Here is a 24747-nt window from a genome sequence, read left to right on the forward strand (position 1 = left end):
GCTGAGTTTTGTTGGGGAACCTTGGGAAAGATTGACACATATGATTGACCTCTGAAAAGAGAGTTGCCTGAAGATAAAATCTATAGATTCAACTACAGTCAATAATCAGAGGTTGAACTTGGTAGCATGCTAAAAGTTCCGAAAAATGCCTCTTGCTGTCAGTCAGATATTTCCTTCTTTCCTGATCCCTTGCATGAATGCTTTTTTATCGTTTTGTGCTTGTTTGTGTAGAGTCAGTGCGGTTACTTCAAGCAGAAGAACTACCTTCTTTGTCCTGGATAATTAAAATAATTAGAATGTTTAGAAGTACAGGGATTTGTCCTATGTGCAAGTGATGTAAATAGTACCACCTAGTGATAATTTCTACACATCACAGGAATTACACCCCAATATTAGAAACAGTAGCATTTTGGAAACAACAGCCAAAAAATACATCCTGACACATATGCAGGTAAAACCATACTTTGTAATCATGGTATTGATAAAGAAGGAAGGTGGATAAATAGTAATAATTTATTCAAAAATTTTTATCCTACCATTTCCCAAGGAACTTGGGAGAAAAGTAGGTTGACTGCCTGAGAGGGAAACTGGCTGGGTTTCTGAAGCACCCTAAACCACAAACTACTCTAAATCCTTGTGATGATGTTAACATGTCTCACTAAGGCACGTTACTGTAACTTTGGTTTGTTAGTAAGCCATAATAGTTGGGCTTATACAACATGCAAACCACTGCCAAACTATATGATCCCTACTTTGTGTGAATCTTAGTTTGTTCAGCAAACATTGTTAAAACAGCAAATGATTTAATGTAGTGTTCAGTCCCAGACATTGATTGGCATCTGGTTCCACAATAGACTTTTTGGAATGATGAGGATTTGATCTCAAGTATACCAGGCTTAAAACTGGTACTTAAGAATGTAAAAAGAATCCTACTGGATTAGTCCCAAGTTCTATTTTAGTCCTGCATATGTGTCACTGTTTCCAACAGCGTCCAAACAGATACCTCCTGAAAGTCCACAAGCAGGAAAATTAGCACATGGTACAATAGTATCCTTCCAATAACATTCCTTCTTGGTGGAAGAGGTACTACATACACTCATGGTAGCAAGTAGTACGTTGACTATTATGCATTAGGTTTGTATTAACATTAACATGTTTTAATTCTCCTATAAACTTAACAGATGCTTTGCACCTGCTAGCGAAATGGAATGTAATAATACATTGGAAACTAAAGTGATGTTGTATCTTTTTTTGACATCTAATGGTGGTCTAGATTTTCACAGCCCAGATCTGGTAGCCTTAACTGAAGCTTAATTTGCTTCACAATTTATTCTCAGTTTCATATGCAAGGCTTCCTTTTTCACAGAACGTAGCACCCTTATAATGCCAGCATTATTCCAGTGGCTTGAAACTGATGGCCGCCGATTTTGCCGAAATCTGTAGAAGAGCCCAGATTCAAAAACTCCAAAGCCAGAAAATTTCAAGAGGAGCGTGTGTTTTTCTAGGACCTTTTCAAGTGTTGCTTTTTTCCCCCCTCAGGACATTTATTCAGAACAGCTGGGGATCAACCGTGTAACCTGTCCACAGTGTCGAGTGCCTTTCCAATGGTCAGCCACCCAGTCTTTGGTCTACATACAGCCAGCTCAGGGCATACAGAATTTGGTGGCTTGGGGTCACTTGGTACACCCACAGCCTTAGCAGCGCATCCCCAGCTAACAACCTTTCCAGGTAAACAAGTCTATATATTCAAAAAATCTTCCATTTTTAAAAAAATTGCTTGAAGATGCAGCCACAAATTTTCAGAGTAAAGAGGCATGGATTTTATATACTGCATACTAAAGATAAAAGTTCAGCTTTTTTCAGTAAGATCCAGATTCTACAACATCAGGAACATCCTTACTATTATATGCATTGATCTGAGAGGTAATAATACAACAACAACAATAATACACACACACACAAACACATATACATACATACATTGACCTCTTTGAACTCAGGGAGGCTTACAATTGGGTAAATATGAGGCAGTTGCGCTGCATGGGTACAAAGAATAGTAGTGCATGCTCACTGGTTCTAGGTTGTATTTGCTTTATTCTCAACTTTTCCCACCATTTGTTTGTTTGCTTGTTTGTTTATTTGTGTTTCCAATCTCCTTATAACAAAAATTCTCTGGGTAGGTTATTGTCTGCATTAGCACTAATCTGAAAAATATTGTCAACACCCCAAATCAGGCATCTCCAGAGAGATTTTAAAAACTGAATACAAGTTAAGTCTCCTGTTGTTTTAAAATAAGACCTTTCCATACATATTTGGTTTACATATTTCTATCTCCCTCATATCTTGTAAAAAAAAATCAGCTTGAACTTTAGTGGAATGAGAAATACCTGATCAGTTTCCAAATGCTCAGAATCAAAATTAGGCTGTTCTAGCTGAAAATGAGTTGAGTTTGGCACATTATTTAGAAAAAGGACCCGGTTATTTAAGCATTAAAATGCTTATTTTCCAGTAATTGCATGTATTACTATTTTGTAAGGCTACAGTCCTATATACACATCACAAAATAAGTCATGTTGAAAATAATGGAACTTATTTCTGAGTAAGCATGTGCGAGCTTGCACTGTCAGCCTGCAATTTTATATAACTTGCTTGGGAGTAAGTTCCACAGGATTATTATAATTGGTGGTTATGATAGTACAGCTTTAATATAGGCCTCTCAAAGGTGGGCATGTTTGTATCTTTTGGATTATAATTAAGAGACTGAGAATCTTATTTTAAAAAAAGAGAAGAGAACAAAAGGCTGCAGTTTTGTGCACAATTGTTCTGGACCAAGTAAGTTCTGTTGAACTCAATGCCATCTCAGTAAACATTTATAAGATTTGTCATAACAGTCCTACTTACCTGTCAGAATTGTAGCACAACATGTGGGTTGATGGCTGTATAGTTGCAAAACTATGTTTTATCTATTTGTGTTTAATGTGCCTATATTTGGATAACAAATCTTTTTCTGAGTAACCTGTTTCTAAAATACATTTTAGCATAAGATTAGTTACATGTCTGATGTGACTTGGTTTTAAGAGTGTAGTTTGCAAAACAAGTAGGAAATAAAGTTTAAGACTTCTGGATTTGTACAATTATACTAGCATAAATTAAAAACTGAAGGGTAACTTGTGCTACATACTTAATGCATTAGTTAGCTGTATAGAAATGAGGTGTAAAGCACATTCTGTTGTTGGCCAGAATAAAAATTTAGACTGTTTATTTCTGTCTGGTGTAAAATCAGCTCAAGAGGCATTCAAGGCCAAGCATGGAGAATCTGTAGCTCATGGGTTTAAAGTGGCCTGTGGAGGTTCCCTGTGTTGTGCATGTGCTTCTTTAAAAGGCACATCTTCATTCCCTAAGCTATGGCCTAACCCTTTTCCCTAAGCAGGAATCCCTTCCTCAACCTACTACTCCTAAGACAAAAGGGAAAAAAGGGTCATTTCCCACCTTCACAAGGCTCAAAATAGCTTCCACTGTCAGTGAAGGCTGTCTTAATGCCTAATTACTACATGGAGGGCATTTTGGGTGGAGTTTGGGAATCCCTACTCTACCCCTGGAAACAATCATAATGCCATAATGGTCAGGTGAGTGTGTGAAAGTGTACTGGCCACCACCTATTACTGGGGTGCAATCCCCACAAGCTTCTCTGATTTAGTTTGGCACTCTTTCCAAAGTAGATTGGACCCTGGTCTGTATCTTAGGTAGACTACTGTGGCATGTCACCTAATAACAGTGTTGTGGCTCTTGGCAAGTTATAACTCCTCACTGAAAATGAATGTGTGCTTTTGTTGCATATGAGAAGTAGCACCATGAGTTGGTGGGATATCTATCTACCATTCCTTTGGTGTAGAAGCAGCTTGAGAACTGTGATGTAAGCTGAAAGGTACCGCATCAGAGTAAAACAGGGTGAAGGTGCGAAATCCTCACCCATGTAGTTGTTCTGTGAACTCAAGGAGCTGCAGTAGTGAGGAAATTGTCTGCTCCCCTATACGTGCAGAATTTATGGATCTCATTGCACCCAGAATTGGGTTTCTCACTCTGCCAAATGGCAGGGCCACTCTGCCAAATGGCAGGGCCTTCTTCATGTATTCATTTATACTTCTAAACTATATTAGTGAGTACTTTCACATGATGTTTGACATTCCCTTAGTTTTTCTTGAATCTTATTGACATGCTTGAGTTTTTGAAATAATGACGCATGCTATAAAGCCAGTTTTCTACCTAAATCAGGTATTTCATTATCTACCTCTTCTTTTTAAAGTTTTCTTTAAAGCCCTTCTTTCATAATGGTTGGTAAATAGTTAGAAATGTTAGTTCAAAAGCATTGATATAAGTTAGGTGCAAATTAATTCCATGAACTTGCCTAGGGTGGCTGGATTCTAGCTTCACACTGGCATAAGGATGGCAGATTGCATGTTGTTGGCAAAATTTCTGTCTTAGCTCACTGATGAACTTGATGTAATGCACCTTAGGAAGCTCTCCTGCAGAGCAGCAGGAGAGGGAAATGACTTTAGAGTATGATTACATCAAAAGTTTGAATGCCATCACCTACAGTTGCCTAAGTCCCTTTTAAAAGCAATAGGTTCTTCTCCTTTTTTCCTTCTGGAAAGCATACGTGATGACAAGGTGATGAGATCATTTTGTATCCACCTCAGTTATTCTCTAAGTATTTTTAGTGCTTTGCTCTGTCTGCATTTTCCTTGATCTTGGCAGTTGAGAGAGATTACAGCTGTGTGGATCCTTGAAAAGAGATGCTTTGGAACATAGGGGAGGACATACAAGGCACCTTTTTCCAGATCGTTAAAATACCTATGACTTTTTCCTTTCCTTGAATTGCTGCTTTGGAAGCTGCTCTCAGCTTCTCCACAGGCAAGTGCTCATACTGCTGCTTCACTCCCATGTTCTCCAAAGCACCCTTAAGCATTTACACAGCCTTAATAGAAATTCTGCCAATCACCCTGTAAGCTTGTTCCAAATTCTGCGTTCAAGATGTGCTGATGAACAGCACTGAATAGCACTTTTGGAAGACAAATAACTTACAATGCTCTGCTTTTCATTCTTCTCATTTTTTGTAGTCAACTTAATCAAAAGCTGCTGTGGCTTTAGGAGAATCACTGTGTACAATTCTCTGACAGCCAGAAAGGCAATTCAAGCTGTAGTTCTCATAGTGTTTTTCTCTTTTGCCATAAAAACACAATTGTTTAACCTAGTTTAGTATTTATGCATTTCAATATTTTGTAACTTATGTCAGTTTGAGCAGTATGATTTTCTGACAGGCTTATTATAGGTTGCCTAATATCAATTCCTATTATTTTCTTTAGATTTTTATAATGTACTTATCCTTGTATAGTATTAAGCAATAACCAATTTCTCATTCTGCTAAAGCTTTTTAAAAATGCAAACATGCTCTTTATTGCTGACTTTTGTTACTGAGGAACAATAATTTTCTAAGCCACTATTCTGGGACTACAATGGTGTTTAATTCTTTGTTCCATATCAGGCAATTTGTGCCATTCATTCCATAGCCAAGAAAGAGGTTTAAAAACCGCAGTGTGTGGGAAGCTCATTATATAGTTTATCTCCATATGGTTTGTAACAGTGTAGAGGAGAAAAAAAATACACATTAAATTTATGGAACTGATCAAACCCATGAAAGATCTGTTTTGTGCTACAATGAATTCAGCAAATATTAGTATCACAGATCTTCATACTGAGTAATATTATAACAAATCGCCTTTGTGATTGAAGATTTAAACAGTATTTGTCAATTTTTGTTAAGATGCAGAAATCATCTTTGGATCATTTGCATGTAGAACAGAAGCAGCAAGTGGAATCCAGGGAGTGGGCTAAACTCATGTTGCATAAGATAAATTTACTGTGGGGAAAGGTCTTCTGGTTTAATCAGTGGGTTGTGATTTGGCTTTGGCAGCGCTGATTAGCTAATTAGTTGATACTGGAAGGAGCAAAAGGACCAGCTCACCGCATCTGAGAGTCATCCCATGTTACTGATTTAATCGGTGGTTACTCTTGCCATATGTAGTAAAGATTATAATATTGTCCAGTGTTGTTTCATCTCTAAGGCACAAATTCTGTTACCCACATAAGGCATATGAAGTATAATAAACCCCACTTTACACAGGAGAACGCATAACCTAGCTAAAACACCATCTGTTTTGCATAGCCCAGAGTGTATCCTTACTCTGAATGGTATAGCTCTCCCTGCTTTGAAGCAGGGAGCTTTGCCTGTCCTTCTGCCTATGATAAGTGGAAGTGACTTCTTCAATATTTAGAACTAGAAAATGGGACATAGAGCTTTAATGACCTTTGATTAAAGTATTAGAGCTTAATTCTTTTTCAAAAGGAATTTCACTGTCATCTTTTTAAGGGTGGAAAGTATTAGCCCCTGTCATGAGTGCCGTTGAGCTGAAGTCATCAGCGCAATGGCACACATGACAATAGCAAGGAAACAGGAGAAGGGGCTCAAGATAAGTAGCCATCAACTCACAACGACTAACGGCCAATAAACAATAGCTAAACGGATCACGGAGCACACCCAAGCCATCAGCGCTAATACAACGGAGATCGCCCAGCTGACAGCAATCACCGGATGAATAGAAAACCCGATGATGGGCGATCCCGGAACGCCAGCAGGGCCTCGCAACCCCTCACCCACCGGCAGGGCAACGTATTGGACAAAGGGGGGTGACGTGACCGCGAGTGAGGGGGCGCTGACCGGCGCGGGGTATTTAAACCCCGCACCGGCGCGCTCCTGTCACTCTCAGCTTTTTTCCCGACGCTGTACCTGCGCTGTGAATAAACCAGAGCCTGATCCACCGAACCAGTGTCTGAGCATTATTCAGAGGTAGGCAGCGCATGACAGCCCCTCTCTAAAGCACTGAGATTCACAATCCCAACATAGCTCAACCTCCTTGGCTTGTCCAAATCCTCAATTTGCACTTGCAGAATATAGTAATATCAATAACAAGAGGACCAGCTGGGCTGCTAACAGCATCCATTTTTTACTTCATCCAGGTTGGATGGAGATGAACATTTTATCTGCAGTATAAACTGAAGTTGGATTTATTTGTGTTCAGTTGTGATCATTACGAGTCTAGCATCACTTGAGTTTGAATCACTGCCCCCACCATCTTGTTGTAGAGTTCCTCAGAATACCTAGGCACCAATATGTGAAGGTGAAAGGTCTTCTGTGCAAGCACTGAGTCATGTCTGGCCCTTTGGGGGGATGCCACTTTCGTGACGTTTTCTTGGCAGACTATAGCAGGATGGTTTGCCATTGCCTTCCGCAGTCATCAGTTCCCCAGCAAGCTGGGTGCTCATTTTACTGACCTCGGAAGGATGGAAGGCTGAGTCAACCTGAACCAGCTACCCGAGAGAGAATCCAGCTTCCTCTGGGATCAAACTCGGGTCGTGGGGAGAGTTTCGGGTGCAGTATTGCCGCCTACCACTCTGCGCCACACGAGGCTCAGGCACCAATATGGCTCTGTGTATATTGAATGATCTCAGTTGCTTATCAATATCATTCCAATACCTTTTAGTGCTTGAAACAAAATCTAAATACTAATTCATACCCTCCCCACTGATGCCAACACTTTAAAAAAGGTTTACTACACCCTTCAGATGTCAATTTCTACACAAATCTCTCCCTCCTTGAGACAATGCCTGCAGCCAATCATTTCTGCCTCTTGCATGTTGAGACCAATCCTGTTGCTAATTCTGTTTCATTTTTCTTTGTTCTAAGCTTAGTAGATGTTGCACGTAATTGTAGTAATTATATTTTTTCTGTTTTATTTGCAGGATGTTGAACCTCAGATTTAAAGTATTTCTGAGTGGTAGATAGCATTTGATTGATGAGAGATATGTGCAAATTAAGTTTAAAGATATAATGTTAAGGTTAGGAAATTAATGGGCATATTTAAACTTTAAAACACTAAAGAAAGATGTAGCCTTATATACTGTAGGTTTTAAGTACAATAGCTCTAATACTTACAGTATTAACATGTACCAAATTTTAGATCTGTATATAAATATGGAACCACAAGAAAACATGAAGTGCAAAAACAGAATAAGTACTGTAACTTTTTATTTTCATTTTCTTTGCATTGAATATACAGAATGGTGGCGCAGTGCAGATGTGCACTCACGTACTGGCACCACATTCTTCCCACCACTGCTTGGAATTTCTCCTCTGTTTGCCCCTCCTGCTCAAAATCATGACTCTACTGCATTCCATACAAGGACCCCAGGAAAAAGTGTACGAGGCAGTTTGGAGAAAGGTAAGCTCTGAATGAGACATGCCAGCAGCATCTTCTCTGGGACTGGAAGGGGCGTGTGTGTGTGTGTGTGTGTGGATATATAGATATATTTCTCTTGGATTCCTGATTCAGCTCAAATATATGCACAGGCTACAAACAATGGGAATTTTGGTATTCAGAGTTTGAATATGTCTTGGAAATAAATTCCAGGTCAGAAGAATGCAGTAATAAACCAATTATGTGATTTGTTGCCACTCATGTATTATTGCCATGTAAACTTGGGGAGCCTGCACTGCGTGGGGAGTAGAAGCTATAATACTAGCATACTCAACTATATCCCATTTCTCTATGCTTTTTTTCTGATTTATTTATATCTGCAGCATGTTCATATACACACACACACACAAACACACACAGACATACATACAAGTATGTATGTGTGCGTGTGTGTATATATATACACACACACACACATAAAATGTAAGTATGATATCTGCAAATAGCAAAAAGAGAAGGAAGGATTTTCTTCCCTCTTGGTGAGAGGCAATATTCTGTCCTCTTTCAATATAAAAATTGTATGCTTGTGAACTAATATACAGTTAGGTCTCAATTAATGGGGTTAATGAATCCCACAAAGTGGTCGCATTATTCGAATTCGCACTATTTGAAGTGATATTTCTATGGAAAATAGGGCAATTGGTTCTAGCTCGATAGGTAATTTTTATATGTTTATTAATGAAAATAACAGTAAAAAATTAAAAGAATATACTTAAAACTCAAATTTATTTTTAACAAAGTCACAGAGTAGTTATAGAAAGCAAAATAAAAACAAAAAAATCTAAATATCATTCCTATATCTTCTAGATAGATAGATCTCATAAATATTTAAAATAAATCAATCAAAGGACCAAAGGACAAGCTGGTGGATAAACCCATATGCAAAGCATACCTGCTATGTCCTGTATTCTGCTGTAGTTCTTCAAAATGACCCTCTTCTTTTTTTGAGTTTTCCTTAAACGGAACCTTCTTTTTTCCATTTTGCACACAAGATAGTTAGCATCTAAAATCCCAATAGCAACTGTGCAATCATTAGCCTCAACTGCCTGTGTACTAGCCTCGCACTCACTGAATTTTGGCTTGCATTAAATGTGACCTGATATCAATTTATAAATCATGCTAAATCGAATATCACGCTATTGGAACTTGCACTGATCACGACCTACCTGTAGAGGTAATGCTAGAAAAGCAACTTATGTATAATTAACTACTACCAGATGGGAAGCCATGCTAGTCTTTTGCAGAAAATACAACACTGAATCTTGTGGTAGTGTAAAGAATTGTTCATTTAATATTACAAAAGCTTTTGTTGATCACAGTCTACTTCATCAGATAGAAGTGGGCTGGGAATCATACCAGTTCATGCAATCATGTTTGTTACTCTTCTAGCTACTACAAGACTCTAAACTGAATTAATTCTAGGAATTCCTATGTATGTTACACCAGAGTACACCATATATTATCTTGAGGTTCACTTGCTCAAAATTTGCAGACTTTTTATCACTATATTAGAGACATCAACCTTCCAAACTGAATTGCAGTTTTTAGTATGATATTTATTGTTTTACTTATTTGCATTAAATAGAGGGAGAATATTAAGTGCATGGAACTAAACTTATCCTCCGTATTTATTTAATTTAATTAACAATCATTTAAGCTTACTTTTCCATTAAATTTATGCTATTGAATTTTTGGCCTGTCTCTGCCCACTTCTTAGTTGGTTCTACTCCCTTCACAAACAATAGCCTTCAGCATACATACTAGTACAGCCCTACATACAGCCAGCTTCTTTTAATATGGTTAGGAAATGGCAGATAGCTAGTCTTATCTATCATCCATCACAAACCATAGATAATAAAACAGTAGTAGGCCTGGGTACATAAAATGCAACACTTGATTTCTAATATCTCTAGGTAATTAATGGTCTAAGTTTAATGGGACAGACTCTGCTCAGAATTCTGGGAATAGCTACTCATGGAAAGAGATGATACTCAGCATAAGACACTTACATATAATTTTTAGAAGAAAAAAATGTCTTCTTTGGCTTCATATCCATACATCTTGACACTGATAATCACAATAAAGTTTTGCATGTATTGTGCATGATCTTCTTTCTCTTAAGGAATTATCAGAATCACAGTCTGAGACATTCAGTTGTTAATGTGTTGCTTATGTATGATTTTTGCCTTCTTTCAGTGTAGGCCAGGTCAAGAAACAGGCATGGTAGGGATTCCAGTAAGGGTCTTTATTGTAGGAAGGTGAAATAACAGAATCTTGAAAGCCCATTTTGCCCAATTTTGTGCTACCATTTGCACAATATGCTGCACCATCACTTAGATTTTGAATTTCTTAGCATAGTATTTTATTTCAATTCATTTTAGTATTTTCATTCTTAATTAATTTTGGATTGTAGTATATTACACACACACACATGTATTAATGTAAGATAGTTGTTATTGTATAGTTTTATTGTGTCTATTATTAGGGCTGTAATAAACGTGATGATGAAAGCCCATTTCTCCCCCATCAAATACTAAACAAAATCAAGATAGAATTATTTTGAGCTTTTTTCTTACACTTCCCTCTATCTCAGAACTATGTCACTTTCTCCAAATCCCCCCTTAACAGCTCACTCTTTCCTGCCCTTCTTAATGGCTGCCTCATGCTTTCCCCAACCTTTACAAAAAGTTATATATAATTTTTGCTGTTTCTGTTAAATGAGTAAGATTAACACATCTGAAAAAATGTTCTGATCGTTGTGGAAATTACATGATAGTTTCCCCCTTTTTTTCGTTGCATTCTGTAAAAAAGGGCCAATTTAAGAAAAGTAGTTTGTTTTGGGGTGCTTTAAAAAAAAACCTATTAGATAGCTTTCTAATAAACATACATATAAAGTTCTTTCAACGTGTATCTTATCAATGATGCTTATCTGACTGTAACTAAAAAGAAATAAATAAATGAACTTAACCTTTGTTTTTCAAGGTGTTAATGGATCTGTAAATGGGAATAGTACCACTTCAGTATCAGGCATCAACACATCTGTGTTATCTACCACCACTGCAAGTTCTGCAGGACAGGCAAAAGTTATAACCTCAGTAGGAGGAAGCCGCAAATGTAACCAGGAACAAAATAAAAACCAGATTCTGGATGCAAGAGCTGTCAAGATTAAAGATAAGGTAAAAACAATAAAAAAAAACCAGGGTAAATCTTGACATAAGACATAGTCGGTTCAGTTTGTAAGGGAAAATCTGTATATAAAAGCCATCCCTTTCCTGGGTTACAACGTATGTGTACCTCTGCTACTCAGGATGGTCATTCACATGGGGCCATGAAGTTTGATGCACTCTTAGTATGGAGAGATTTCTTGGGCTAATTTGTTGCCTGCAGTATATTTGGTGCATAGAGTTAGAAAAGGATCAGGTCTGAAGTGTGTATTATGAACAGTACTCTTAGATCCCCAAGGAGCAATTTGACTATCCCATCATTTTCCTTGAAGGTCGAAGAGACAGGGACAGTTGAAGCTGAGAAGATCCAGTCATTGAGGGAAAACATAGGATAGCTAAAGCCATTCTGTATAGGTCAAGGCTTGGCCCTTAAAAAATGCTGAGTATGGGTATGGGATTGGGGTAAGGGTTGTGTAGGGAAGGAGCTTGCTTTGAGAGCCTGCAGGCTGTAAAGACTGATCTGGCAGGCCAGGGATACACTTATGGGTCAGAGCTTCAGTGTTCCTATATTACAGGATGGGTACTGTAATATCTTAATGATGGAAAATCATACTAACGTAGTATAACTGACTGGAGTAGTAGAGAAGCCTAAACGGGGGAGGGGGGTGGAGAGAGAGAGAGTCAGAGAGACAGAGTTTCAGTAAGAATGATGACGATAACTCTGTTTATGCTCACTTGTGAAATAAATAAATATATTATACTAAATATATTCTACTGAATATAATGACTTTTGGCTTCAAGTCGTCATGGATAGTCTGTACATTTACTTTGAATATTTGCTGTTGTGCTGAATGTTTGTCTGAATGTTAAAAACAGATGTCATAGGATTCTACTAGGTAGTAGGTTCTAAGCTGAAATGGACTAAATACAGGCACAGTCTGAACAATAGTTTATTTTTATTTATACAATTTATAGGCTGCCTGGCTCCCAATTACTCTGGGTGGCTTACAGTTAAAGTAAAAAACTATAAAATGCAAAAAAGAATCATGAACAGCCCCAGAAACAGCATATAACTGAATAAAATCCATCCAGCAAGGCTCAACTTTCCCTCCATCCCAGAGCCTGGGAGAATAACCATGTCTTTAATAGGTTCCTGAACATCATAAAGGTAGGAGCCATCTGAGGGATATCATTCCAGAGGACAGGTGCTATGACAGAGAAGGCATGGTTCCTGGGCTCCACAAATGACAGTGCTTAAGCAGTGGGACCCGAAGCATGCCCACTCTGTCCAGTTTGTACCAGAAGGGCAGAAACAACTAGAGACAGATGGTCCTTCAAATAAATAAGCCCTGTGCCACGAAGGGCTCTATAGCTGATATCCAGCACCTTGAATTGCTTTTGGAAACCAACTGGTAGCCAGTGCTGCTTGTGGAACAATGGAGTCACCTGGGCATGATAAGGCATGCCCAACACTTCCCAGGCTGTAGCTTCCAAATGGTCTTCAAGGGCAGCCCCATCTACAGTGCATTACAGTAATTCATTTGTGAGGTAACTGGGGCATGAGTGACTCTCTGTAGGGTCTCCCAGTTCAGGAAAGGGCACAGCTGGCACACTAGGTGTACCTGTGCAAAGGCCCTCCTGGCCACAGCTACCACCTGCTCTTCAAGCAGGAGCTGTGAATTATGGATATACCATTCCATCCATGTTGTAATAAAGATCAGTATGTATGTTCCCACCCACATCTAATAATATGAAATGAGTGTTTTACTTTAATGACACGTGTTCAGATGTTTCTAGTCTGTATTTAATGTTTGTGTGGTGTGGGGTGTTCATGAGCTACCAAAACAGTTCACATTTGGAAGCTGATCTCTCTGCCATGGCTTTATGCCTAACATTTTTTTTCTTTTTGTGCAATAGCACACATCAGAGCAATTATAGCATATAAAAGCATGTGTTTTTCAGTAAGAAGAAATGGCTTGTTCTTGCCAGATTGTCTAAATGTGGTAGATATTACCACACAGTTATTGGATGGGTAGGTGGGGTGATATAAAAACATGGCTATTTCATGTCTCTGCTCTGTACCAGCATAATTTCCTAAATTTGATGTGCAGTACTTTGGAAGAACTGATTGAGTCATTTCTCTGAACAAAGATTCTACCTTCCAAATCAACGTTTGCCAACATGGTGCCCTTGAGGTATGTCCTGGCACACTAGAAGATACCAGATTCAGAGTATTGTTACAGATCAGCAGGGCTATCAGCTAGTTAGCACTTCATATTTGCAGAACATTTTGCAGTCTTCACTTTTTTGGCTTCATAGCAGTGTGATGTAGTGGTTAAGATAGTGGACTAACGTTGGGGAGATGGAGGTTCAAGTCCATCCTCAGTCGTGGAAACTCACTGGTTAACTTTGAGCTAGTCATTCTCTTAGCCCAGTTTTTCTCACAGGGTTGTTGTGAGAAAAAAATGGAAGAGAGAAGGCTGTGTATGCTGCTTTTAGCTCCTGGAGTAGAGATAAGTTATAAATTCAACAAATAAATAAAGGTCCTCTAGGGCAGGCCACAATATCCCTATTTTGCAGATGGGGAATTGAAGACAAAAGATAAGAAATTTCCCAGACTGGGGAACCAAATGGGTAATCTAAGTCCAAACCCAACTGAGTCCTAAAATTCATGTCAGCTCTTTGTGAGATAAATCTCTGTGTTATCATTATAGAAGTAAGAGCTGAATGCTTCCAATAATAAAATATCTTAACACTCAACCTTCCCTCCTAGAAACCCAGAAAGAAAGCAGTGGATAGTTCCAGCAATAGCGAAAGTGATTCTGGGTCCTCCTCAGACACCTCTAGTGAAGGCATCAGTAGCAGCGACTCAGATGATTTGGAAGAAGAGGAAGAGGAAGAAGAGGAGGAGGAAGAGGATGACCAGAGTGTTGAAGAAAGTGAAGAGGATGACTCTGATTCAGAGAACGAAGCACAGCCGAAAAATAAGAACAAGGTATGTTCATGTCACAAGCTGCCTTGAACTACCAGATAGTCTTTTACAGGGCAAGCTGTGCAGTTTTACACGTTTGGTTTAGGGGACTGTGTATCATGAGGTTGCATTTGGTATCATGAATTAGTAGTTGTTAAATGTGCTCCTTTTCACAGTTCTCAATGTGGTTGGAACAACAGGAGTAGGACTTAAGTCTGATGCTTTAAATCAGCCTGATGCATTTGCTTGTTGGGTTGCCTGGGAATTGAAATCCCAACCAAAGTCTGCATTAAACCACACAAGAATTCACAAAAATGGCCAGCTGTTCTCAGAAACTTGTTCCATATTTCTGAAATGGACTGAAACCAAGAAGCCAGTGTAATGAACAAAAGATAACAAGTTTCCCTGCTCATTAATGATTTACTGACTTGAGTTTATTATTCTGCAAGCTTCAATCTAAAATGCATTTTAGATTGAAGAGTGTGTTTAAATTGTCAAAAAAGGGAAGAAAGAGGCATAGGGTAGTCTAGTCCCTGTATGTTGACTCGGAAGAAGTGCCCTCGTAGTTCAATAAAATGTGCTCCCAAAGGAGTCTGTTTAGGATAGCAATTTAAGTGGCTTAAATTAGCTGGTCAAAGTACAGGTTTATATTCTTCTAAAAATGGGAAATCTAGGTTGTAAACTGGGGGCAATGGGTATCAAGCAAATGAGATACTCTGTGTCGCAAAGGTTCGGGTGTCTGGAGTGTTGCCATGACTACTGAATTCTGTTTACAGCTCCTCTTTTCCTTGCATAGCAGTTACACTGTCCAGTAACCAGTAACCAGAATGTAATCTTTAATGTTCCGTTAAGTTAATCGTGTGGCATACATTCAAAAGTAACTGATTTTTCCATAGTATTTTTTCACTATCCTTGAAACCGTAACTTGATGTAGTAAAAGGATTTTGCGGGAAATAAGCCAAAGAAGATACATTGTAAGGTTATTTTATGTTTATTACCAGGTAGAAAAGTTATGAGTGGGTGGGTGTGTCTGCCTGCGTGTTTGCCTGCCTGCCTGTTGTGGGTGTGTGCCAGTGACAATCAAATATGTCATTTTGGTATTCGGATATAATAATAATAATAATAATAATAATAATAATAATAATAATAATAATAATAATAAAAAATACTATTTTGGGATTAATTTAAAAATGGATTATTACCTGTATGCACTTGTGTGGACACAGTAATTTCTTTTATTTTATTTTATTTGAAATCACTTGAAATCACAGGAAGGTGCCCTTTTTTGTGGCCAGGACCCCCACACTTCCTTTAGTTCTGGCACAAAAAGGGGCTTGGGGATCACAGGCTGTTCAAGCATATCTTATTTTTGGTGGCTTATGCTTAAAGCACCCCTATATCTCCGTCAAGATATATTTCCATGTTTACAGGTGCTAATGCATAGCGGACCAGACATGAAAGGAGATGGACAGAAACCCCAGGAAATACCCCCGGAAAAGAGACCACACCAGCCAATACCTCTTGTGTCTGATAGCCAGACTCACTCATCATTCCAGGCCCAGCAGAAGCAGCCTCAGGTTTTGTCACAGCAACTTCCCTTTATTTTCCAAAGCTCTCAGGCAAAGGTGGAATCTGTGAACAAACACACAAGTGTAATACAGTCTACTGGATTGGTGCCCAGTGTGAACCCTTTGTCTTTGGTAAATCAAGCCAAAAAGGAAACTTTCTTAAAACTTATAGTTCCTTCTCCTGATCTACTCAAGGCAGGGAATAAAAATACCTCTGAAGAAGCTAGCGCATTGACCATTGATGTCAGATCAAACCGGGTGAGATGAATTTCTCTTTTATATGATCTTTCAAAAAGTTTTTTTTGTTTTAATTTTTATTTTATTTAGATTATGTTACGTAACATATCTGGAAGGCTGATAACTGTAACTGTCTTTACAATTATATATTATAAAATGGTTTAATATGTTTAATAATGTTATTTTGGCTTTTTGGAAAAAGAAATAGATAAACAGTTATCTTGCAACTATACGGTACTGCTGCAGTATAAAATCAATATAATGTGAAAGTTTGGGGCACCTACTAACTACAGTAGTAAGAATGATATTGGTTGGGATCAAGAAGGTCCATGTTCAAATCCCTACTGATGCTTGAATGAAATTAACAGGGTGCCCTTGGCAAGTTGCCAGCTTTTAGTCTAACCTGTCCATTTTGCATGGGTTATTGAAAAGACAGATGGACAGAATGGGAAGAACCATGTACACCAGGCACAAACTGCTTGGAAGAGAGGCAGGATATAAATGCAATAAATATACTGAATTCTGATTTAGAGGATTTGCTGGACACCAGTATTCCTTTGACAGAAGAACATGCTCTTTCTTTGCTTTCTCCTCCAGGCAGCTAACATTCATGAAGTGCTCTGCATAAATGCTGATCATGCCGTGGCACATTTAAAAAAATATCTTGTCCCCAACTTTGGAGAGAAAGTTTGCACAAAAACCTGGACTTCCTTGCCTTCAGGCTTTCATGCTGAATGCCTAGTTTAAAATAGATAATATATACTTAATGAAAGAGATACTGTACAGCAGTGACAACCTTGTACCTCCACTGTAGCATGAGACAAATGAATGATTCTTACATGATTGCTGAGAGGACTGAACTGTCCTGATAAATGCCTCAGCTACAGGGAAGGCCAGATGGTAGAGGTGGGGCTGGGGCTGGGGGCTGGGGAGAAAGCAAAGAAGGAAACAATTGGTGAATGCTACTGAGATGAGGCCAACAAGGTTTAGGGCTTGTTACTCACTCTCACAGTATATAAAGCAAATTTATGATAAGCTGCTCTCCTGCATGGAAGTCTATCATCAAGTATGAGCACTGAGGTCATGAAAGTGGGGTACCCATTAAGATTTGTGATTTCTGTGCCAAGGACTTTTACAATCTTGCTAGGTGTAGATACAGCTACGGAAGGCAGAGAGGGTGCATTCATAAAATACTTTTTTTTAAGGTAATAAAGATTCTAACATTGCAGTTTATTTCTTTTTGGAGAAAGGGTATCTTCTTTTTAACATGCCCAGCTTTTAAAAATTTAGTTGAGCGTGATGGTACCAAACATTCAGTGGAAGATGTCATAGCTTTCAAACAGTTAAAGAAGGAAACAAAATATACTGCTCTGGGCTGTTGGCATGGTATAAAGTTTCGTGCTTCATTATAAATCCTGGATCTCATGGAAATTCAGAATGGGGATTTTGATATCCAATGATATTCTGCAAAGCAGTGAAGTCATGATGGCAGTCTCCTAAATACTAAGTGTTGCGCTTGAGTTAAATAGAAAATGTTAACCTTGAACCGGAAGTGCTTCCAAATAAGGCCTTATTGTGCTGTTACAAACACAGAAGTTTCAGACATCTTTTTCTCCCCTATAGTCATTCTATATTTTTTCAACACGTGGGGGGGTGGGCAGGGGGCCTACTAGGAAAAAAACAAGGTGGAAAAGCCCTAGGATGCTGCTTTTTTAAAAAAAGGCTCTAGAAGCCTTCCATTTGGAAGTAGTTAAGGACGGTTCAGAAAAATTGATATGAATATCCTTAGTAGCACCTCTGGCCTTATCATCTGGTAGCTCTGTTCTCCGGCAAGGGTAATGGGCCTCACAGATGTAATGCTACAGTGACATGGGGGGAGGGGGAACCAGCTGGGTCTTTTGGCAATATAAAGACAAATGCAGTACGGCATAATATTTCATGGGTTCGAGTGCACTGCCTCAGGATGCTTTCCTGTTACTCCTTCTTCTTGAGAAAAGTACAGAGAGATTATGTGGCAATTAATGTGTGGTTTTTACTTTGGATATTTTTACTTAACTCACTGGAATAGATAAATAGCACATGTCATTACTGTCATCTCTGTGCTGTCCCTTTCACACATTTTGTAAGGGACTGTGGTCAATAACACACCTCAGACCTTAACAGACAAGTACAAGATAAAAAGCAATGAAAGGCTTGCTTGTACTTTCCCTCATTGTGCTTCCACATCTTGTCCCAAGTGCTATGTGACAATGCATATCTCTTTTTTTTGATGAGGCCCAGAAGCCTGCCAAGTGGAGGTATAGGTCACTCACACTTTTTTCATGCTGCTTCCTTGTACATACAAAGCAACTCCAATATGTGAACCAAAAGCCTATTGAAAAAGAGGTCGCGCAAAAGTACTAACCTCAGAATTCTAAGCACAGGACAAGACATCCTTTTAAACTGACCTTCAAGCTTGGTCTCTGCAAAGGAAGAGATGATGGTCTTTTATTTTCCATCACGTCATCTCACGCTACAAGGAATTCTTACATGCGGGGATTTATTTGCTGTTATTTAAAAGTGCAATTGTTGAATATGAAGCCTGAGTCTAGAGGGTTCTTTTTTTACAGAAATTCAGTGACTAAGCCACAGATTAGAATGGAGAATAGACATTCTTACAACTTGTATATAAAATTGGCCATGACAATGTTCTTATTGTTATTAAAACTGGATCAATTTTTTTCACAGTGTAATTAGATCAATGCCGCTTGCACAGTTGTGCTTCACGATCAAAAGTGGTGACTTGAACAACTTGCCCATTAAATGCTTTGCTTTGTTTTCAAAGTAGCAGGAAGTTATTCAGGTTTCTCTATTTTTTTTCCCCCAGTGATACTGGATCTCATTGTGTAGTGTCAGTTCACATTTTTGGATTTTCAGTTTACATCCTTGGAGCATTTTAGAGTTCTGTTTTGTTTTTTTGTTGCTACACATGTTATGTAAAGATACTTTAAAATCAGCATATATTTTTTTTACAAACCTTTACAAATTGCCTATGGATTTTTTTGGTTTTCAATTACATGCAATTCCCAACAGAATGAACAGAAAGTGGGTGTAAGGAAAAGGAATGAGGAAGCTGCTTTGAACACAGTGAAAAGAATTAAGAATTACAAAGTGCCACATAAGGATGTGCAGTATAAAGTAAGAGAAAAGTTGCTTGGTAGAATAATGAAGGAAAGAAACTGTGGATAAGGAAAAATGCATGTAAGAATATTATTCCTGCAAAAATGAGGAAGAGAGGAAGATGTTCTATAATGTGTTCAAAGAGAATAACATTGCTGGAAAGAGTATAGTCAAATAGAGCAAGGAAGATTAAATGAAGCAGAGAAAATGCAGAGGAATTTTAATGGAAATAGAACATTTTGGGGAAAGTGGGTGGAAAGGTGCCTCCAACAGAGAGAATGGAATTAAAAATAAAAGTGAAGGAATTATTTAGGATGAAACTGAAGTGAGGGAACACTTAAAGAACTATTTTAGAGAATTATATGGGAAGGATAGTACGTATACATTTGGAATTGAGATAAATACTATAAATGTTAGTATCCAAAAAAAAAAACCTGATAAAAAGGAAGGCATATTATTATTATTATTATTATTATTATTATTATTATTATTATTATTATTAAAATTTAATTACCACCCATCTCCCCCAAGAGAGGGACTCTGTACGGTTTACAATAAAATCAAACTCTAAACATAAACATTAAAATCTCATAAAACCAGACACATCACAATTATTATAAAATGCAATAAATAAATATAAAATCCAAAAAGACATAAAATCCAAGCTGGTGGGAGGACTCTAGGGTGCGAGCCACCCCCAAGAATGGTTGTTCACTTTCCCGGCCCAGGCGAGATGGCAGAACCAAGTCTTCACGGCCTTCTGGAAGGCCAGGAGTGAGGGGGCCTGCCTCACCTCCGAGGGCAAGATGTTCCAGAGGGCGGGGGCCACTGCAGAGAAGGCCCATTTCCTGGACCCCGCCAGATGAAATTCTCTTAGGACGGGGTCCGCAACATGACCTCTCTGGATGATCAGGTGGGGCAGGCTGATGTAATGGGGATGAGACGGCCCTTCAGGTAACCTGGCCCCATGCCATGTAGGGCTTTAAAGGTGATAACCAACACCTTGAATTGGACCCGGAAGCAAACTGGCATCCAGTGCAGCTCGCACAGCAACGGTGTATATGTGCCGACCTAGGGGCACCAAAAATGGCCTGCGTGGCTGCATTCTGGACCAGCTGAAGCTTCTGGATACTCTTCAAGGGTAGCCCCATGTAGAGTGCATTGCAGTGGTCTATATGGGAGATGACCAGGGCGTGAGTGACTGTTCGGAGGGCTTCTCGTTCCAGGAACAGGTGTAACTGGTGCACAACCCGAAGTTGCACAAAGGCTCTCCTAGCCACGACTGCCACCTGCTCTTCGAGCAGGAGTCGTGAGTCCAGGAGAACCCCCAGATTACGCACTGAGTCTGTCTGGGGCAGTGCAACCCCATCCAGAACTAAAGATGACAATTTCCCGGAAGACAAGGCACAATCAATCCACAGCCACTCTGTCTTACCAGGGTTCAGTTGAAGCCTGTTGTTCCCCATCCAGACCCCCACAGCCCCCAGGCACTGAGAAAGGGCAGTCGCTGCATCACTTACCTCACCCGGGATGGAGATGTATAATTGGGTATCATCAGCATACTGATGATACTTCATCCTGTGGTGACGGATGATCTCACCCAGTGGTTTTACGTAGATGTTAAATAAGAGAGGAGAGAGAACCGAACCCTGCGGCACCCCACAATGGAGGGGTTGAGGGTCGGATCTCTCCTACCACCACCGATTGGTATCGGCCCTGGAGGAAGGAGGTGAACCAATGCAGAACTACACCGCCCACCCCCAACTCCCTGAGCCGTCCCAAAAGGATACCGTGGTCGATGGTAACGAAAGCCGCTGAGAGGTCAAGGAGAGAGAGGATGGATGCACTGCCTCCATCCCGCTCCTGCCAGAGATCGTCCATAAGTGCGACCAATGCAGTTTCTGTCCCATATGCTGGCCTGAAACCTGACTGAAAGGGGTCCAGATAATCCATTTCATCCAGGATCCTCTGGAGCTGCAACGCCACCACCTTCTCAACCACCTTCCCCAAAAAGGGGAGGTGGGAGACTGGACGAAACTTGTCCAGCACAGTTGGGTCCAGTGATGGCTTCTTGAGGAGGGGGTGCACCAGTGCCTCTTTAAAGGCAGCCGGGAACACCCCCTCACTCAAGGTTGTATTTACCATTGCTTGGACCCAACCACACGTCACCTCCCGAGCTGCCTTCACTAGCCAGGAGAGGCATGGATCTAAATGACAGGTGGTGGCATTCACAATCCGGAGGATCCTGTCCACTTCCTCGGGTCCAACAGGATCAAACTGCTCCCAGATAACAAGGCTAAAACGTTCCCTCGGCATCTCCTCAGACCCTGCTTCATGCATGGAGTCTAACTTGGAACGGATCTGAGTGATTTTATCCTGCAGATACTCAGAAAACTCTTCCGCACGGCCCTGTAGGTGGGTCACTGGGCCCACCTTCCCCAAAAGGGTGCATGTGATCTTAAACAGGGCCATCGGATGGCAATCTGCGGATGCAATAAGCGCGGAGAAATACTGCCGTTTCGCAGCACTTACTGTCACAAGGTAGGCCTTAATAGTGGTTCTAGCTTGTATTCAGTCAGATTCGGTCCTTGTCTTCCTCCAGCGGCACTCTAGGCGTCTCTTAAGCCTCTTCAAAATGTTCAGCTCCTCCGTGAACCACAGGGAGTGTCGGGTTGGATGAGGCAGGAAAGGCCGCACAGGCGCGATCCTGTCCAACGCCCCGGCCACCTCCCTATTCCAGGCAGCAGCCAGGGCCTCCGCTGGACCATGCAGCAGATCCTCGAGTACAACCCCCCAGCTCCCTCTGAAACCTCACGGGGTCCATCAGTCGCCGGGGGCAGACCAACCGAATTGGTCCTGCCTCCCTGCGGAGGGGGGCAGCATAGGAGAATCTCGGCCACCAGGGTGTGATCTGACCATGACAATGGGGATAGATGCAGCTTCTCTCTCAAATTATGTTGCCACTGCTCCGACAAGAAAACCAAGTCCGGAGTGAGACCACTGTCTTGAGTCAGGTCCTGAATAATCTGGGACAGGCCCATGGCTGCCATGGTAGCCATGAACTCCCGAGCTGCCTCCGGGGCACGCCCCAGGGAAGGCAGATTGAAGTCCCCCAGAACCATAAGTCTGGGGAACTCCACCGCCAGACCCGAGACGACCTCCAGCAGCTCAGGCGGGGAGGTTGCTATGCAGCAGAGAGGTTGGTACAGTAGGAGCACTCCCAACTGTTCTCGGGAACCCAACTTGAAAAACGGCCTCACACCCGGCCACTTGTGAGGCAGGGCCCCTGAAGGCCACCAGAGACTCTCAGATGACAACAGCCACCCCTTCTCCCCTACCCTGGTATCTCAGCTGGCGCCACACCCGAAACCCAACTGGGCACATTTCCGAAAGGGCTACCCCCCCTTCTGAGCCCAGCCAGGTCTTGGTGATACACGCCAGGTCTGCCCCCTCCTCTGCGATCAAATCACATATGAGGGGGGCTTTGTTGTGCTAAAAGAATGTTGAAAAATAGTAAGTGTAGATGCTGACCAACTGCCTTGTTTAACAACTGTTCAAAGTTATGACAGTGTAAACAAAAAGCTTTGTGACCAATCCTTGCATTTACGACTGTTGCAGCGTTCCACAGTCACATGATTGCCATTTGGGTGCTTCGCAACTGGCACACATTTATGACCATTGCAGAATCGCAGTTACATGATCACCATTTGTGTGCTTCATGACTGGCTCGTGACAAGCAGAGTTAATAGAGAAAACAGAAGTAAAATCATAAGTCACAGTCATGTGTTTCATTTAATCACAGTGATTCACTTAATGACCAAAGGGAAAGTGAGGTTATAAGCCCATCACAGTCCTGTGATGTTTTGCTTAGTGACCACGGTGCTTAGCAATAGAGTTGCCATCCCAATTGTGGTCACCAAGCAAGGACTACCTGTAACTGGACAAATGTTAAAATATGGATGTTTTCTTTTATGGAGAGTCTGTGTTTATTTAATGTGTGTAATGATAAGGCTCCACCTCCACATGACTACTGGAAGAATGCTGTTCTTATACACCACGCAAAGGTAGAAGTACCAAGAATGAATGTAAAACTAAATGGCATTTAGTTTGTTAAATGAGCATGAGAAGGTGCTCAGCAGAATTCTGATTGACAGGATGTGAGAGGTGAGTAACATTTGGGAAGTGCAGTGTGGCTTTATGCCAGGCAGGGAGTGTGCAGACTAGATTTTTGCTCTCTACCAGTTGATTGAGAAATATATGATTAACAAAGAAAGTTTATTGTAAGCTTGTGGGTTTAGAAAAAGCATATGATAAAGTGAATAGGCTGGAATTCTGGAATGTTTTACCTGAATATGGAGTTTAATGTTGGTTGCTGAATGCAGTAAGAGCAATATATGATAGAAGTAAAGCATGTATGAGTATAGATGGAATGCTTGGTGAATGGTTCAATACTGAGCAGGGAATAAGACAAGGATGTATGATATCCTCTTGGTTCTTTAATATATTGATGGATAGTTGTGTAAGGAACACTTGGGGTGAGTTAGAGGTATTTTGATTGGGGATGTGACATATGTATTCTTTAGTGTGCAGATGATGTCACATACTTGGTTGAGAACCTGGATGATTTGCAATAGAGGTTAGATTGTATGATGTAGCAAGTGTGTGGTGAAAATTAATGTATTGAAGACCAAGGTAGTAATTGCAAGTTATACTTGAATGATGAAAAACTAGAGGAAGTAGATGAATCTGTAAAGTATAAAGGTAGTAAATAGTATTTGGTCTATTGAGAGGAATAAAGTTCGTTGGAATAAATGTTTGGGTAAGAGTATGCTTTTGCACACTATGTTACGTGGAAGAAAGACCTACTGTGTATTAGAAAAAAACTGAGAATTTGGCCTTTCAAAGAGGCTATTGGCCGAGGTGTTGTGTGATTTCACCAAGTCAAAAATAAAGAGGGATAGTTGAAATTGTTTTTTATGTACTTCCCCTAAGCTTGGTTTGTTTTCTGTATTTGATTGTTTTAATTTTAAGCCACCTCTGATTTGGTGGCCTTATAATTCTAATAAATTATTGCTGTTGTTGCTGAGCTAGTGAGCTCCTTCAAAAAAGGGAAGCATAAGAAATTTAAAGAACAAAAAAGCAATACATCAATTGGCATATGGACATGGTGGAAGCAAGGGTGGTTTGCAAAGAAAGAAAGGTATGGTGAGGTACAGTGAACCATGTTGATATAAATTAGATTGAGCTATATTTCCTTTTTCCCATTCCATGCCTTA

The 24747-nt window shown here is 40.1% G+C and overlaps 1 protein-coding gene across 11 annotated transcripts in view; it reads left to right on the top strand.

Annotated features, from left to right (window-relative positions):
• The window catches only part of BAZ2B (bromodomain adjacent to zinc finger domain 2B), a 229667-nt gene that overhangs the window by 140867 nt on the left and 64053 nt on the right, over positions 1 to 24747 (top strand). For all 11 annotated transcript variants that reach the window (XM_063318319.1, XM_063318320.1, XM_063318321.1 and 8 more), the window contains exons 4-8: positions 1540 to 1728; positions 8175 to 8336; positions 11355 to 11548; positions 14310 to 14531; positions 15938 to 16333. In XM_063318319.1, coding sequence (XP_063174389.1) covers positions 1540 to 1728; positions 8175 to 8336; positions 11355 to 11548; positions 14310 to 14531; positions 15938 to 16333 — 1163 coding nt within the window. The remainder of the gene's footprint in view (positions 1 to 1539; positions 1729 to 8174; positions 8337 to 11354; positions 11549 to 14309; positions 14532 to 15937; positions 16334 to 24747) is intronic.

Source organism: Candoia aspera, chromosome 1, assembly GCF_035149785.1.
Source record: "Candoia aspera isolate rCanAsp1 chromosome 1, rCanAsp1.hap2, whole genome shotgun sequence".
NCBI lineage: Eukaryota > Metazoa > Chordata > Lepidosauria > Squamata > Boidae > Candoia > Candoia aspera.